Source organism: Myotis lucifugus, unplaced genomic scaffold (assembly GCF_000147115.1).
Source record: "Myotis lucifugus unplaced genomic scaffold, Myoluc2.0 scaffold_415, whole genome shotgun sequence".
NCBI classification, from domain to species: domain Eukaryota; kingdom Metazoa; phylum Chordata; class Mammalia; order Chiroptera; family Vespertilionidae; genus Myotis; species Myotis lucifugus.
The window spans coordinates 728-17,486 of record NW_005871463.1 but is presented as its reverse complement, the minus strand read 5'-3'; the positions used below and the strand labels follow the sequence as shown (position 1 = coordinate 17,486).

General features: G+C 55.5%; 1 protein-coding gene across 1 annotated transcript; it reads right to left on the bottom strand.

Annotated features, from left to right (window-relative positions):
- Positions 1-1,284: 1,284 nt before the first annotated feature.
- LOC102434130 (tesmin-like) lies at positions 1,285-15,349 on the bottom strand. The gene is made up of 6 exons (XM_006102513.3): positions 15,298-15,349; positions 12,239-12,315; positions 9,601-9,692; positions 7,355-7,457; positions 3,238-3,398; positions 1,285-1,593 (listed from the first exon to the last, which is right to left on the bottom strand). Exons 1-6 carry the CDS (start codon positions 15,347-15,349, stop codon positions 1,404-1,406), a joined length of 675 nt encoding a protein of 224 aa, XP_006102575.1. The 3' UTR covers positions 1,285-1,403.
- Positions 15,350-16,759: the final 1,410 nt, after the last annotated feature.

The following is a 16,759-nucleotide window of genomic DNA, read 5'->3' as shown; positions in this document are numbered from 1 at the left end:
CGGATCCATGATTCTCTCTCATCATTTATGTTTCTATCTCTCCTCTCCCTTCCTTTTTGAAATCAATAAAAATATGTTTTAAAAAAAGATTATTAAATCGAATTTCACCTGTTCCTTTTCACTTTTTTAAAATGTGGTGACTAGAAATTTTAAAACTACCTGTGTGGCCGGCAGATACAGCCATTTGCCCTGCTGAGAAGGAAGGCAGCCCCAGGAGGAGTCACAGAGCCCCATTGCGGCCCCCTTCCACCCGAGGGTGTGGGGGGGCAGGTGACCCTTGGCCGCAGTGTCCCCGCTCTGCCCCAGCTCCGCTCCCGAGAACTCGCAGTCTCACAGCTCTGCCTCTACCTCGGGCTTTGGCCTCAGAGTCTGGATCCGGGTGGGAGACAAGGGGGTTGAAACAGAGAAATGAAGTATCAGAAGGAGGCTGTTCCAAATATCGCTGTGCTGGCCTGCTCCAGCTCCTGCTCCCCAATGTGCCAGAGGCCCCAGCCACACTGCCCGCCCTGCTGTGCCTGCAATGAGCTTCCGAAGGTTGTCTGTGGGGCCAGTACCATCCACACAGAAACATGACGAAGTGTATTTTCAGTCACCAAGCTAATTACAGCCACAGGAGACGGCTGAAATTTTTATTCTTTGCTATCACAATAGAACCAAAGGAGTCAACTTAACAGCTAATATTACCTGCTACTTTCTGCAAACTAGTCAGTTTAACCATACTCTACCAACAACAATAGCTTAACAGTAATCATGGAGAAGTTATTGGACAATAGAGCTTTTCCACAATCAAATAGAAATACCTAAGAAACTAGATACATTTCCGTCCCACAACTCAAGATGCTACGGATGGAAGCGCGGCCTGTGCGCCTGCTGCCTCTCGGTGTCCGGGCGTCAGCCGGGCTGACAAGCCCTGGGCCCTGGGACACGCCTGCAGTCGTTCCTTGGGTGTTCAGGGCTCTCTAGAGATCTCAGGCTGCATCTCAGCAGCCCAGCGGAGACGTTATTTCTAAGAATCTGGGAAATCTGATGGCTTTTATGCAGAGAAGCCTCCAGAGGAGACTCCCCGAGGGGATGAGGTCAATAGGGTGACTCTTCCCTCTCCCGCCCCGTGTCCACCCACCAGCACTGGGTGTGGGTGCAGAGGTCCCCAGGTTTATGGGAACCCACGCTCCCTCCTGGCCCCGCCATGTAGTCAGTCACGCCCCTCCTCAAACAGGAGCTGTGGATGGCAAACCCTCCCAGACTCAGGCCCCTGGGTCCCCTGGCGCAGAGGGAGCGCCCACCTTGATGGTGCAGCTGTGGACACAGACCGGCCTCGTGTTCCTTAAAGCAGCCTCTCCTCCGTGGGTCCCCGGAACCCCGAGCGCAGACCCGCGGCTCCTCTCTCCTCCCCGCCTTCTCCTCTACTCCATCTTCAACCCTTTGGACTTAAACTCGATGTGGAGAATCTGGGACAGGCACCTCCCGAACTCCTCCAGGACCATCTGCTGGGCCAGGCACTCCGAGCAGCGCCCCTTCTCCGCCTCCTCGCCCTGAGCCAGCAGACAGGCGCACGCGGCTTCCACCACCTCCCAGGAGATGCACGAGGACCGCCTGCAGGGACACACCAGTCAAGGCCATGGTCACAGGCCCGGCTGCTCTTCAAGGCCGGCGTGTCCAGGGGACAGGCTTGTCATGCATTTCAGAGACTCACTGGCAAAACCAAATGCTGTCTTCCTGATATGGAAGCTGTTCACTAGAATAGCATCAGGATTGCTTTTAGAAGGAGATACAGAGGAAGGTAAACCTGTCAGCTTCTTGACATCCTTCTCGTGGTCGATTCTACGTTTCTCAAAATTAGATCCTCACAAACCCAGAGGCCTGGGCTCCGGTCAAGCCCGTGGCTGGGCAGGAGCAGCAGCAGGAACCTCAGACAAGACCAGTCCCTGCGGACAAGCAGCCTGGGTCCCAGCGCCGTGCAGGGCTGCGCCGCCCTCCTGGGTGCCCGCTCCCCCACAGGTGCGCGTGGGGCTGGGGAACCCCAGGGGCTCTGAGGACTCCCTCGTCTGTCACCCCGGGGGCGCGCTTGCTCTGACTGCCCAATGGGCCCTGAACAAGGACCTGCAAGACGCTGTGCTGAGTCCTGCAGGGGCAGCCACGTCCCCAGGAGATCGGGACAGCGTGGCTCAGCTCAAGGCCGCTCACACCGAACATTTTAGGAAAACTCTATTAAAAAGTGTTGGGTTATGAAAATAGAGACAGGTGCTGGGACTGGTTAAAACCTCTCACAGCCCTAGCTGGTTTGGCTCAGAGGATGAGCCTTGGCCTTCGGACTGAAGGGCCCCAGGTTCGATTCCGGTCAAGGGCACATAGTCGGGTTGTGGGTTCAATCACCAGTGGGGGCGTGCAGGAGGCAGCCAATCAGTTATTCTCTCTCCCTCTCCCTTCCTCTCTCTGAAATCAATAAAAATACATTAATAAAGTAACACACTTAAAAAAACACCTCTCCACCAAGGTAACACGCAAGAACTGAGTTGAAGGTGAGAGGACAGGGCTGCCTAGGGCAGAGCTATCACTTTGAGACCAGAGTCCACGGCTCGGAGCCCTCGTCACACTCCATCGACATGCGGTCCCGGGGGAGGCGGCCACACTGTCCCTGCAGTTTCCCAGAGGACTGGGCCATGCCTGGTCAGCGTCCACCAACACAGCACAGCCCTCTGCAGGCCATAGTGAGGCCACCTCTGACGTCTCTAAGCAAAGAAGCATGAACGTGGCTGTTCAACAACATTAATGACATGTGAACGCAGAGACGGTTTTTAAATGGATAAATCTAGTCCAATATAAAGTTATTACTCAATCTTTGAGCTACGAGGACTACCACATGGCCGCAAGCTAACGAATGGGAAAATACCCAGCTGCACGGGCTCATCCTGCTGGGGAGGACCAGCCTGCGTCCCGAGCATCTCTGCGCTACCACCACACGGTGACGGTGACAGTGACGGTGACGAGCGGCTCAGGGGTTTGCTGTCTGGAAGCCACACCCCGCAGCCCGAGGCCAGTGGCCTGCTGGTGGCTCCTGCTCGGAGGACAAACAGGACAAAGCAGCGGGGCCTCTGGGACAGTGTGGGTCCAGGGTGAGTCTGGAAGGGGGGACGGCACCCCGCCCAGTCCCTGGCGCCCGCCCTGCAGGCAGGCCCGCCCCTTCCAGTGTGTGCATGAGCCCCGTTCCCAATCAGGAGGTCAGTTCCGAGCACCTACCTCTCCTTCCTGAATTTTGGGAGTCCTGACACGTAATGGCTGCCTTCAAAACTGCCAGCTTCTGCGTAGTTTGGCACGGCCATGAGCGTTTTTTGTTCGGGGCTTTCTTCATAATGTTTGCAGCCAATGCATTTGCAGATAGAGGAGCACATGATTTTGGCCTGGAAATAGAGAATTGTCCTACAATCACCCAGAAGAACAAATTCTGTTTGGACCTCCAATAGCTTTATGGTGTACACGTAACCAGCAATGTTCAGACCAAAAGAGCAGGAGTGAGAGGAGCCCACGGCGGTGATGTGAGGAGCGCGAGGGGCACGTGCCCAGGTGCCGCTGTAGAGGGGACACAGTGGGGGCTGACAAGGGAGTGGGGAGGGGCTTTGGGAGGCTGGGCGAGTGTGGGTGGAGTCCCCAGGGGGCGCTAACTCTGATTTTGAATGCAGCTGCGTAGCTGGTTACACAATCCCAGCTCGGGTTCACCTTGGCCCGCAGTTGAGGGCACCTCGGGCTCCCACTGAGGCAGAAGATGAGGGGGTGGAGGAGTCTGAACCTGCCGGCTGGCCTGTGCTCGGTGTTCTGGGCAGGCCTACCTGCCTCCCAGTGGGTGGACTTTATTCCTTGTTTCATGGCAGTGTTGTACGCAGGGGGCAGCAAGGGGGTACCGGCTATGTCCAGCAAGCCTGGGCCCAAGCCCTTGCTTGTGCCGGCCCTGGGCACGGCCCGCAAGCTGGCCCTGGGACACTGGGGTTTCTAGCGTCCTCTCTGCCCAACCCCTGCCATTTCCCTCTGTTCCTTCCAGCTCAAAGGTGCCTGGTGTGCTTTATTCTGCACCTCTGGGTGTTTTGAACGGAGGTTTCTCAGGATTTCTAGTTCCTCTATAATGCCAGGGACTACAGGTCCCCTGCACCTCACGTGGCCGTGGCTGGGCAGAGGCACGTGGCTGACACAGCGTCACCCGACAACCAGCAGGGCGCAGTGAGGAGCAGAGAGACGCCACAGCACCTGGGGCTGCGCTCACTGTTAGGATTTGCCATCTCTGCACCAGTTTTGACTGTATTTTCAGGATTTGCACGAGGGTAGAGGGGGGGTAAAGGTGGGGGGATGGGCGGCTAGGTCTGCTTGCCGGACCTTTCAGCGCCTATCTCCAGAATCATGAGGCCTTTCTTACATCTCTTCTATGACAACTTTTTAAAAATGAAGCTCACAGCCCTGGCCGATGTGCTCAGTGGTTGGAGCGTCAGCCCATGCACCAAAGGGTCGTGGGTTTGATTCCCTGTCAAGGTCATGTATGTGGGTTGGGGGTTCCCTCCCAGCCCCAGGTCAGCTTTGCCTGTCACTTGCTCTCGCTGTTCCCTGGAGGAGCCACAGTGACCGGCTCCGTCGTCAGTGAGAAATGCACCGCCGGTCCATCCACTCCGCTCACACGCTTGCCGTCTCCGCAGCCAGTCTCTCCGGCTTGCTCCCTCCCCCCCAACCCGGTTTCAGCGTCATATATGTTTGCTAGGTTTTGCTGTAGAAAACGAACGGTTGGTGAAGATGGCGAGGAAATGGCTGTGTCTGTGGACGCGTCTCCTCCAGGGTTTCCTGTTGCTTTTCCTAGGACAGCGGGACCCGGGGCTCTGCCGTTGGCTCACTACCGCCCACGCGCCGCGTTCCAGCATCTTCCCGCGGGACCGACGCAGCCAGGTGGGGCGTGTGCACGACTGCTGCCCTGGTCTTACAGACCCAGAAACTGTTGAGGTCCAACCCCAACGGGTCCAGGGATCCCCAAAGGTGTGGACGGAGTCGGCGAAGAATGAATGACATGGAAACTGGTTTCAGTTCATCAGCATAGCAAGGTTCTCCCTCCAGGATCTCCAGCAAAGTTCTGGTTAGGAACTCCAAGCAAGTTCTGGTCAGGATCTCCAACCATGTTCTCTCGCTAGGTTCTCCAGCTAGGTTCTCCAGGTTCTCCAGCCAAGTCCTGTCTCTTGGTTCTGTCTCTCCAAGTTCTGTGTCCAGGTTCTGTCGCAAGGTTCTCTAGCCAGGTTCTCCAGCCAGGTTCGGTCACCAGGTTCTTTAGCCAGGTTCTATCCAGGTTCTTTTGCCATGTTCTGTCTAGGTTCTCCAGTGAAGTTCTGTAGCCAGGTTCTGTCCAGGATCTTTTGCCATGTTCTCTGGCTAGGTTCTGGTTAGGATCTGACGAAGATCTGATGAGGAGCTGAGGAGGAGCTGATGTGGATCTGATGTTTATTGTCTTGTTACATCCATATTTATACCAGCCGATTTTAATCCTGTCAATTTCTATTACAAAGGTTAGGGCGTTTCTTATCTCCATTCCAGGGAGTAAAGATTATGTAGCTTAACTACCCGCCTGGCACTTAATTAAGGGGTTGTATCCCCTCCCTAACCTCAGGGAAAAATCCCCACCTGGGGAAACAACCTTTTTGGAGAGGTGACCTTGGTTAAAACACGAGGCACTAAAGGGAGCAAACATATTAAGAACAGTATGCTATATACGCCAGGTCCCTTGAAACATATGCTGTGCAGATGTTTCTTTCCTGCAGCAACTGTGTCAAGTAGCAAGGATGGACAGGCTCCCGGCAAGAAACTGGGGTGCTGGAGGTTGCATAGCGACGGCAAGTGATGGAATCGACTCCAAGGCCCACCGAGCCTGGGTCTCGGCCGCTGGGCTTGCTGTTCTCATGCAACTCAGCTGCCTTTTATCCGGCTTGTTCACATGTCTTATCCATCTACCTACCTTCCCTCTAGACACACAGATGTGCACATGTTCTTAATAACAACGTGACTCGGTGCTCTTCATAAACAGACACGGGTCACAGCGCAGTCCCGTCCGCAGGCTGGCAGCTGGGACCTGGGCCCCGTGCTGCGGGACGAGGTCAGGACTCTGAGCAGGCTGTGCCCCGTGTGCCCCACCCAGTCAAGTTAGACGGCCCAGCCCCAGAGACTCCCGATGATGCCTGCCCATCGACACCCCCAGGGGAACCTGTTTGGACTTTGGGGCTTCGTTTTGCCTCTGCTGGAACCTCACGCAGGTGGAATCATGCAGCGTGTACCCTTTCCGCCTGGCTTCCTCCAGCAGCACACGCCGGGAGATCCTCCCGCAGCTGCACACAGCTCTCCTCCGTCCTGCCCCTCTGACGGCCAGCCCGCACAGGCTCATCGCCCTGCCACAGACGGACACCCGGGTCGTGTCCGGTGTGCGGCTATTATGAGTAAAGCTGTTGAGGGCATTCTTGTAAAGGCTCTGGTGGACATGTCTGTTGGCTGTGTGTTAGCAGTAAGGTAGGACTGCGGGGTGACAGTACATGCAAGGGTTAGCTGTAGTAGTTGGTGCCAATCAACTCCCCAAAGTGGTGGTACCAGTTTCTATTCCTACCACAATGCACGGGGATGCCACCACTTTTTAAATAAAGTGTTGTACACTGCAGACAGTACCTTTTACCCTAAAGAAAGTGCTACTATACTGAAGTTATGTGTGTCATCAATTTCAACAAATTTATCTCTAATTCAAGAGGGGCGTTAGATTACTGTAGGAACAAGGAACTGACCAGCCATGGCGCATGGTGATCTCCGGTCCACGGTGATGGCCTCACTGTCCTGTGCAAACTAGGCCCCCGGCCCCAGCCTAACTGTCCTCCCTGCTCTGGGCACCTTGTGTGTCCACAGAAGAGGTGCTGCAAGCTCCCGCAGGTAGCCGTTAGCAAGCGGCCTGCAGGGCGGTGGCCTTGAGGGGAGCCCAGGTTCTCCCCGTCACCCGGACGTCCTGGAGCGCAATCGAGACATTCGTGATGGCTGAGAGCTTCCTCCCCATTTCCCCTGGACAGTGGACCAGCCACATGTCTGCAGAGCACGCTGCTCCAACGTGGGCCTCTCTGCTACGTGTATGACCCAGTTTCTCAGGTCGAGACAACGTGGACATGTGCATGTTCTTGAATCAGGACCTTCCGAGCCCCGGGGCGTCCCAGGGGAGGGCAAAGCTCCCTCCCTGTCGCGTTCGGTGTACATTCTTCAACACCCGGGCTTTCCCCAAACTGAAATGCAGACTCTGGCGGTGGCTTTACGCCTGCGAGACGTTTCAGTGCTTCCGAGATTCTTTCGTTGAATGGGAAGCACTTACCTTAATGGCCTTGAAGCGCTCCAGTCCGTGGCGTAAGTGGCTGCAGCAGGCATCACAGCTGCAGTTGTTGCAGAAGTCCCCGCTGGCAAAGCAGTCGCAGTACCTGTGGGGACAGTCGCACAGCCTGTCACAGGCCGTGGCCGAGTCAAAACCATTTCCTGGAAATGTCCACTGATGCCCACTGTCCCCTGGCCCCACTGCTGCTGTCCCAGGAACACAGCAGGTTGGGGTGGACATGTCAGTTAATAAAGAGCCGTCTTCCCACCAGCTGTCCCCGCCCCTCCGCCACGGCACCGGAGACCCTCCTGGGAGAGAAGACGCAGGGGACCCGAGGCCGCACTGCTCTAGGCTTGGTCTTGCTGTCTCTCCCGTTGAGTGCTGTGCGGGGGAGATGAATGCTGGGGACACACGTGTGACAGGGTCCACACTACGCCCCTGACTCGCAGTCAACCATCTCCTCCTGGGAAAACGGGAGACCCCGTCACTGCGCCAGCTCCCAGCTGCTGTGGCACTTCCAGCTCCAGAGCCCCTGCCCCGCTTCCCCGGGACACCCCCTCACCGTCTCTCATCACTGAGGTTCCTCTCTCTCTCCCCCTCCCTCTCCCTCTCCCTTCCTCTCTGAACCAATACAAACATATTCTAAAAGTTTCCAGAAAAGCAGAAACTTCATATTCCTTATTATAGTCGTCGTTACGTTACCAGAAATGACAGCAGCAATGATGCGTCAGAATTCACACCAATACTGGTGACCGGATTGTTGGACCAACACCGGTGGCCGGACAGACTTTCATCCGCGTGGTCAGCTAGTCGGTAAGGGAGCACTTCACACCCAGCCTGAAGGGCGACTGGGAGTGAATTCACCCAGTCGCTGGCGGGCCAGGCCCACGCTGACCCGCGCGCACGTCCCTACTCGGACCCCGTCTGGCCTTGTCTTGGGGGAATCAACAAGGAAGCTAGTGGAGAGCCTAAGAGGTAGGAGCTGGGGCCGGGCCGGGCCAGAACGGAGCAGCAGCCCCTGACCGCCCTCCAGACCCCAGGCCCAGCACCGGGAGTTCCGATGCAGATCACCGGCTGGGTTCGTGCAGTGACAGCAAATCAAGTAATTATTCGCAGCAAAAAATGCGAACACAAAGCTCATGTTGTTCCTGGCACATCATTTATAACAGAAAATTGGTTATGACCTGTATAAGGACCTCAAAAAAAGGAGACTGTGCTGAGTGAGAAAACCTGGTAGAGGCTGGAGAGGGAGAGGGGCCCGGGAGAAATGGGCTGCAGGGAGGATCCCTCACCAGGCTCTGCCCCCACGTCCTCCTGTGGGAGCCCAGTCCCCTTGGGGTCCTGGCCGCGCCAAAGCACACAGCAGAGCTCCCGAGGACGAGGAGGGGAAACCAGTGTCTTCGGGCCCATGACCCTCTCATGGCTGCACAACCTGCCCTGCCAGGCAGCCAGCAGGGCCAGGGGCCAGCACAGTAACAGCAGCTCCCCCGGGGGAAGCCGGAGAACAGAAATCACCGACTGCCGACTGCTGGTGCTCACTCCTCACGGCCACGCAGCCTCCAGAACGGCCTCTCCCGCTGCCCACGCCCACCCGGTGAAACTGTGCCCAGGGCAGCCCCGCGGGAGCCCCTCCCCCACTGCCCGGGCTGCCTCCGTCAGACCCACGCCCGCTGCCTTAGGCTGCCTGCCCCACACTCCTGGGGGCAGGACAGAGGCTGCCTGCGCGGGAAGGGCTGCCCGTCCCTGTCCCCGGCTGGTCCGTGAATGTGAACAGAGCTGCAACCAGCCGGGCGAGTTTACTGAGTTACAATTACAGCCGCCACTTGAAAATGGCCATTGAGGTCCCAGGCAGGAAGTGCAGCCACGTCTCCTCGGAGACCGCCTGGCGGCGCTGCCGGAGAGCGTGAGGGACCTCGTGGAAGGTGCACCAAGACCACCAGCCACAGTCAGTGACGGCCACGCCACTGCTCATGTGGATGACAGCAAGAAAGAAAAAAGAAATACAACAGCTCACGTGAACCAATGTGAAGCAGACGGAGCCTCTGAAACACAGCCGGGCGGCGTGGGGCCTCCCGGCGACACCAGCCCCACGCACACGACACTGTCTCGCGCTGCTCCTTCCAAAAGCTCTTTTATTGCTGGTGAGGCTGCAGCAAAGCTAACGCTTCCACTTAGAGGAAAATGACAGTGCACCCGAGAGAGCCTCTTAGACTCTTGAAGGAGTGACTGTTGATGGCGTTGGTCCTTACCCAGCCAGCGTTATCCGGGGCGGTGCGGGGAGGGCTGGTCCCGAGGGCAGAGCAGACCCCGAGGCCGGGGCCGGCTGGGCTCCGTGGTCCAGCTGCAGAGTCAAGGCCAGCATATTTTGAATTAGTGGATGTTTTAAATGTTCCTTCCAGTCAGCCCCTAGCTACAGAGGAAAACAACCCTTCTCCTGGTTTTACCTGGCAATCCCTCCCAACAAGTCTGGGTCTGTTAGCGGGACCGTGCCATCAGCCCCGAAGGCTCCAGTCTACCTGGCAATCCCTCCCAACAAGTCTGGGTCTGTTAGCAGGAACATGCCATGACTGCGGACCGAGGGGAGGGGTCTGGGACCTGGGTCCAGGCCACCGACCAGCTGGCAGGCAGCACACACAGCGGTCAGCCGCTGGCTAGAACTGTATTGGACATCTTTTTCATTTTGTGAAATAAATTCAATTACCAATCTCTGTAAACTAAAAATGGCCATTATTATTATATCCTTAGTGTAACATGAGCGATCTTGACATTTGATGTCTCATTAGCAACCATTACTTTTTCATCTATTCAAAAGGAGCATTTCATAGTCAATCTTAACGAATTCAAAAGCAATGTCGTAATCTCTGCTTTATCCACGGCCTTGGCTGTCCTGGTTCCAGCTTATTTTTCTTTGTTCCTCAGCAGCGCGGCTCACAGGGAAAGGAAAAGCTAGCAACATCGCTGACCTAATTTTCTCCCTCTCAGAGCTTGAAGAAATGAAAAGGGTTGGATACATTTAGGTTTTGAGATTGTCTATGTCACAGCTAAACGCCCTATCCTGTCCCTCCACTGAAAACTTGAAATTTTAAAATAAGCTTTACTTACGCAGTACAGCCTGGGAAAAACACCGTTCTACCCATCCTCCTCCTCGCCGCCCTCTCGCCTCTTTTTAAATTGTGTGTCTCCGCTGCCTGTTGGGGCTCGAGGACACCGAGCAACCACCCTGGTCCACTCTGTGCAAAGCCTCCCACTGGCACGGGGACTCCGTTTACAGGAGGGACGTGCCCGCGCGTGACTCCGTCCCAGACACCCGTCCCCACGGCCGTCCAAAGAGCTGCGATTCTTTCGGAGAAAGGATCTCACGGGGCTGAGGCCATTCTTTGCATAAACCAGGGGCAGTTTCTTCCCCCTCTGCTTAGGCCCAAAGTAACGCAGAGAAAAAGGAATGTCTCCTAAGGGCCACGCAGGCAGCAAACCTAGGGCAACCTTTGCTGGAACCCACAGCCTTCTTCAGCGGCGTTTGGCACCCAGGAGTGGAGACAGGAACCCACATCCCTGGCACCTCGCTGGGATGCGGGTTCTGGGTGGGGCTGAGAGCCAAGTTTCTAGCAGCTCCAGGGGACGCCCACGCGCGGGTCCTCGAAGCACACCTTGAGGAGCAGGGGAAGCAGGGGTTCCAGGGAGGCAGCAGATGCATTGCTAGGAGAATTGCCCGAGGTCCACAGGGTAAGAAGTCAGGGGAGCCAGAATGGGGACAAGAATCATCACAGTCAAGGAAAGCCGGGGGGAGGCGTGGTCTAAAGGGCATTTCTCCTTTGAGAGCTCGGAGGAGGCCTTTTGGAGCCGAGGCAGGGGTGGGGGTGGGGGTGGGGGGTGGTGTGGGTGGCCAGGAGGGAGAGAGGAGGTGCACGGCGCTCACAGGACCACGGCTTAGACTCATGAACATTTGATGTCTCATTAGCAATCCTTCCCTCCTGCCTATTGTATCATTTGAGAAAAATTTACTCAACAAATATTAACTCTAAACCAGACTCAGAAATCTCTAGTCTGGTGGCTGTCAATCCCAGGTGTGCCGACTCCGCCCTCTGAGCCAACTCCCAACAACTCCACATTCCCAGGGGCACTCAGGCTGCCCCCACTCCCCTCTCTCAGCTCCGAGGACACTCCCCCTGGCCCATGTTCAGGCTGAAGACCCTGGCATCCTGGGCTCCGCTGGTTCCGGTTCCCACATCCAGCCTCTCACAAACACTGGCGCAGCCTTCAAAGCACCCTGAGGAGCTGCTGCTTCTCGCCACCTCCATGCCCGCGGCCTGAGATTGTTAGGGCTCGGTCACCACTGGCCTTGCCCCTCCTCTGGGCCGGCCCCTTTAAGCCCAGTGAAGGCACAGCCCTTCCATCACCTGCCTCTTCCTCCCGCTCACGCTCACGCTCACGCTCACTCACCCCAGCCCCCGCTGTCCTGCTCTCCGTGCTGGGCCCTGCCTGGAATCTGCCTCCACGAGGCACCACCTGGCTCCCTCCCTCCGTCTTTCAAGACCTTCTCAGTGGAGCCAACGGGCCCGCCTTCCTCCCACGAACCCCCATGCCCTGTGCCCATCCTTTGCTGTCCCGGCGCACAGTGTGACTCCCTTTTTAGGTCCGTTTGCTGTCTGTCTCCTGCAGGAGCTTAGAGTCATGTGTCTTATGTTGCTTTGTTTTGGGGGACAAAGAGCCGCATCTTGGTCGGATCCACCCCTCCCAGGCCTGTCACTGTGGGCACGGGGCTGAACACTTGGTACATGGTTCACTGTGGATCTTTAAAGGGAGGATAATTATATTTCCTGAGAAATTCCAAACTTTGACAATCAAAATTTCAAGAGACAGTTGTTGTTTTGTTAAAACATGACTCACTTGTTGTGTAATGAGATTTAATTTTGCTGGCACTGGCAAAAATCTTCCTACTAAAGTAGTCACTGGTTTAGGGACATCTGTAAGGAAGACAATTAAAATTAATTGATGCATATATTGTTTTCCTTCCACATGCACACGGAAGAACGTTCAAACATGAAAATATATCATGGATTTATCATGTGTAAAGTCATTTAAATTTATCTTTGTCCTCTTTGTTTTTTATCCTATAAAAACTTTCAAGTTAATGTAAGTTTTTACTAATTACACCCTTTTTCTTTGCCATAAAGCTACTTAGCTTGAGCTCCAGGGATAGTCTATCCTAAACAATGTTGCATACCCAGGTTCCCAAACTGCTGGCTGAGGTACCCTGGAGTAAGCAGCACACTCACCAGGAAGCCGCCGGAAAGTTTATTTTCAAAGAAAGCACAGCGACATCTGCTGGTCACCAGGTGAAGTACTTTCCATTTATGTGTTTCTTTTCCAACTGGTTTCTTAGTTGTTAGGATGTAAATACTGATCAGGCTATTTAGCCCAAACTACTTCAGGAGCAGAACTGGTAGGTGTTTCTTGGGCCCAAGGGCACAGTGACAACCATTCCTGAGACACCAAGGGCTTGGTGGGTCCCAGTGGAAGGAGACGTGCCTTCGTCTCCCGAATCACCCACCTGCAGCCTCTGAGTGATGCTACCGTAAGACTTAGGTCAGGATACAGTTATTTTACGCTGATACTTAGTATGTTTACAGCATCACAAAGGGGACTAGGCAAGGGAATGGGGCTTATATGACAAGGAAGTCCTTCTGTGGATCTACAGGCACTGGGGCTTGCCACGGCCAGAAAGGGGGGTGGGGTGGGAAAGAACGCCCTGCCTGTGTGAGGACCAGAGACAGCTCTGACCTCCAGGGAATGGAGCCCGAAAGTCCCAGCTGTGCGGACCATGCCCCGCCCTGCTCTGCACAGTGAGACAAGGCAGAGTCCCGAAGGCCTTGCCTGTCCCTGGATGAAGGGACAGTCGGATGGAAGAGGGTCACAATCTCTCTCTCTCTGCCCAGACTCTGCAGGTCCATGGAGAGGACATCTGGGTTTAATGTGGATTTAAATTATGGGCAGTGAATCTGGTAAGGAAATATTCTGGTTAAATCAAGATTTGGAGAAACGCAATTACATATACAGTCCACATAGAAATGCCCAGTTTTGAAGAATTCTTGTCTACCTTCTGCAAGCACAATCTGAAAGCTACGCCATTCAGTCTCTTTAGTCATGCATAAGGCGTTACAGGATAATCATGTACTCGAATGTCGCTCATTACTATTGTGCCAGTTTGAAGAAGTTGCTGAGTAAATGAATGTCAGATAATCAGCATTTTATGCAGTTATTTCAGAACTCCTGGGGATTATATGAAGGCGTTTCCCTTACACGCAGTTTATACCACACCTGAGGGCCAACCCCCCACTCAAGCTGGGAGGGCTGATGCTTCAACCAGGCACCCCCAGCACACCGGCTTGCTGGTAGGAGTTGTCACCTGTTAGGATGGCAAGCCATCCACAGCTCAGAAATGTTCCCACCTGCCCTGGCTGAGCCAGGCCGGCCCCAGAAATGAGCTCTCTCTGCCAAATCCTCCCACCATGCAAAATGGTGGAGGGAGTGCACGGTGGGGGGAGTGCACGGTGCGGGGAGTGCACGGTGCGGGGAGTGCACGGTGGGGGGAGTGCACGGTGCGGGGAGTGCACGGTGGGGGGAGTGCACGGTGGGGGAGTGCACGGTGCGGGGAGTGCACGCTGCGGGGAGTCACGGTGCGGGCAGGAGGCCCAGGGAGGGCTGCTGACAGATCCCGCCACACCGCCCACCCGACACCTTTCCGCTAGGTTTCCTTTGTCCTCCCCAAACTCCTGCGGACACAGGAGTGGATGAAGCAGGTGGGGGTGTGAGCTCTTCCCGACAGGACAGCCGGCTCTCAGGGATGTGAACCAATAGCCATTGCTGTGCCCACTCCCTTCTAAGTGACTCTCAATCCGTCCACACCGAGCTGGCCACACGCCAGACACCGTCACCCTGACAGGCTCTGGCCGGCTGACTCAGGCCGGCGCCCGGGGTCAGTGGTTACAGAGCCCGAAGCCACACGGAGGCTCAGACAACTGGGAGGAGGAAGCAGACACTAAAGAGAAACACAGGACCCAACATTCAGCCATGCAGCCGGCCCAGCACGCGCTGTGCACCTTTTCGTATGTGGGTTCTCCTACTAAAGAGCTGTGAATGCTCGTTGTCTCCAAAGTCCTCTGAGTATCCGGCCCTGAGAGGCAGGCGCCTTTCTGCAGAGCCCAGGCCCCAGGCGCAATGCCCCCTCGCCTCCGACAACAGCCCTCCCTTTTGCCCCCCCCCCCCCACCCCCAGCCACCTGCCCTCTCCCTCGGCATCCTCCATATCCCGTCAGCCAGATGGGCTCCCACATGGCCCCGGGGGGCGGGGCGGGGGCTGCTGTGGGCCTGACTCAGGGCCAGGAAACAGGTGCGACTGCCCAGGGCCTGCAGCTGAGTCACCAGCTCCCAGCACCCCGGCCGCAGGGCATCGCTCTGCCCTCCTCCAGCCCCAGCCACCAGGAAAAGCCCACCTGGTGAGTCACCCGGCACAGGTGGATTCCCGGGCTCCCAGCAGAGCCTGTGACCAGCAGCAATGCCCCCTGGGAAGTTGGTTTGAATGGACTCACCACTGGGGGGGGATATTAGCATGCAGGTGGGAGGGCAGGGCTAGAGGCTGGTGGGAGGGCAGGCTGGGAAGTGGGGGCTTCCTGGTGGAGCCCAGGGCCGGGGAGGGAGGGAGCAGCAGGGGGAGGAAGGGGCTCCACATGGGGGGGCCAGGAGGGCTCAGCCAGAGCCCAGGACACGTTAGAGGACAATCCAGAGCCAGGTCCCCCACCCCACTCACCGAGAACCTCCTGGGAGAGTTGAGTTTGCAGAGTGTGTGCGCGGGGCAGTTGGGGTGGGGCTGTGGGCTCAGGGGGAGGCCTGATGGCCCCAGGACAGCCGGCGACTCTCCTTCCGGGGACCTGGGCTTGGTTCACCCACCTCCCTGTGAGGTGACAGCATTCAGGGCCGAGCCAGCCACTCTGCAGGGCATGTTCGGCCACCTGTCCTGAGGTGGGCGCTGTGGGCAGGGGGTGGGGGTGGGGCAGCAGCACTTGGCCCTGAACCAGCCCACGAAGCACAGAGGCCAAGCAGCCTCAACTCAGCTCCTCCCAGGAGAACCTGATGTGCCGGCAGCCTCCCCACCGTGGTGCAAGGGCGGCCATGGTGGGAGGTTGGCCGTGGCACGAGGAAGAGATGGGGAAGCTCCGGGTCTGGACAGACTGTACTCACGGCTTATCTCAAAGTTTACAAACTGCAACCATGAAAACAGCCTTGGGGAGTGTTAACGTAAAAAAACCATTGAAACCTGTAAAGAATTTTTGTGAGTTTATTTGAGCCAAACTGTCGACATATGCCGGGAAGCAGAACCTCAATGAATTGAGATAGTGCTCCGGAGAATGGCAGGGTTACATCCGTATTTATACATGAAATTCATTGGTGACAGATTTAAGGAGGTGGGATTAAGCGAAGGGGGGGGGGACCTCTGTGATAGGATAAAAAGTAAAATGATGGACACATACTTAGGTGGGTGCAGGATCAATTAACATGATAATGAAGGAATTTGTAGTATCTGTCCTGGCGCCCAGAACATTTGGTTGTGCCCCAGGGGCTCCAGAAAAAAGGGAAGTTACAAGTTACCCAGACATTTCAAGGGTATGTTATCTTAGAGGCAAAAAGGCAAATGGGCTCAGTAAGGATCAAAGTTGATCTTGTCAGTGAAGATACTGGCCTAGGACATAACTGCCCACCATCACTGCTTTTAGTTAAAGTTTAATTTCAGACCATCCTTTGTGGTGACTTTAGGTCTCTGAGTCTGCAGAACTGCCACGCAGGCCTCTCCTGAGCTTGTCAGGTCAGCCTGTGGCCCCTTTCGTCCACACATCCCCCTTTGGGTCATAAATCAATCCAAAGGATGCATTGGTGACCAACCTTTTGGTTGGATAATGGAGTCCCACGTTGCTAGGAAGGCTCATTCCTAGGGTGTCTCAGTGTCAGCATGTCTTGCTGAACAGGTGGACCACTGGGGATGGGGCAAGACCATAACCTTAGATGGCATTTAAGGTCGAATTATTATTATTTAAAAAAGGGCAGGTAAATGGGAGGCAGTCAGGTCCTATACGTCCTTGTTAAAAAGTATTCTGGATCATTTCTAATTTTGGAGCCATCATGATCCGAGTCTTTTTGCTGTTTGTCTTAAATTTTGCTTTTCTGCATCCAGTATAACATTTACATATCATGAACACAAAAATCATAAAGGTATTGATTACATCCCAGGGCTTGGAACGAGGAAACTGGTTCGCAAAAAAAAAAGCAGTTTACAGAAGCAGAATTTAAGCATGTTAATTATTGTCCTGGGTCTCGGGGTTACTGAATTGACAGAAACACCCCATCTAGAGCCCTC

What these genes read in the sequence shown, in the direction of transcription:
- LOC102434130 (XM_006102513.3), bottom strand. Translation starts at nt 15,349, where the DNA reads ATGCCCTGCAGAGTGGCTGGCTCGGCCCTGAATGCTGTCACCTCACAG. An exon ending in CCCCGGATAACGCTGGCTGG is followed by an intron (nt 7,458 to 9,600) that starts GTAAGGACCAAC and finishes CTGTCCCCACAG; the next exon opens with GTACTGCGACTGCTTTGCCA. An exon ending in CCAAAATTCAGGAAGGAGAG is followed by an intron (nt 1,594 to 3,237) that starts GTAGGTGCTCGG and finishes GTGTCCCTGCAG; the next exon opens with GCGGTCCTCGTGCATCTCCT.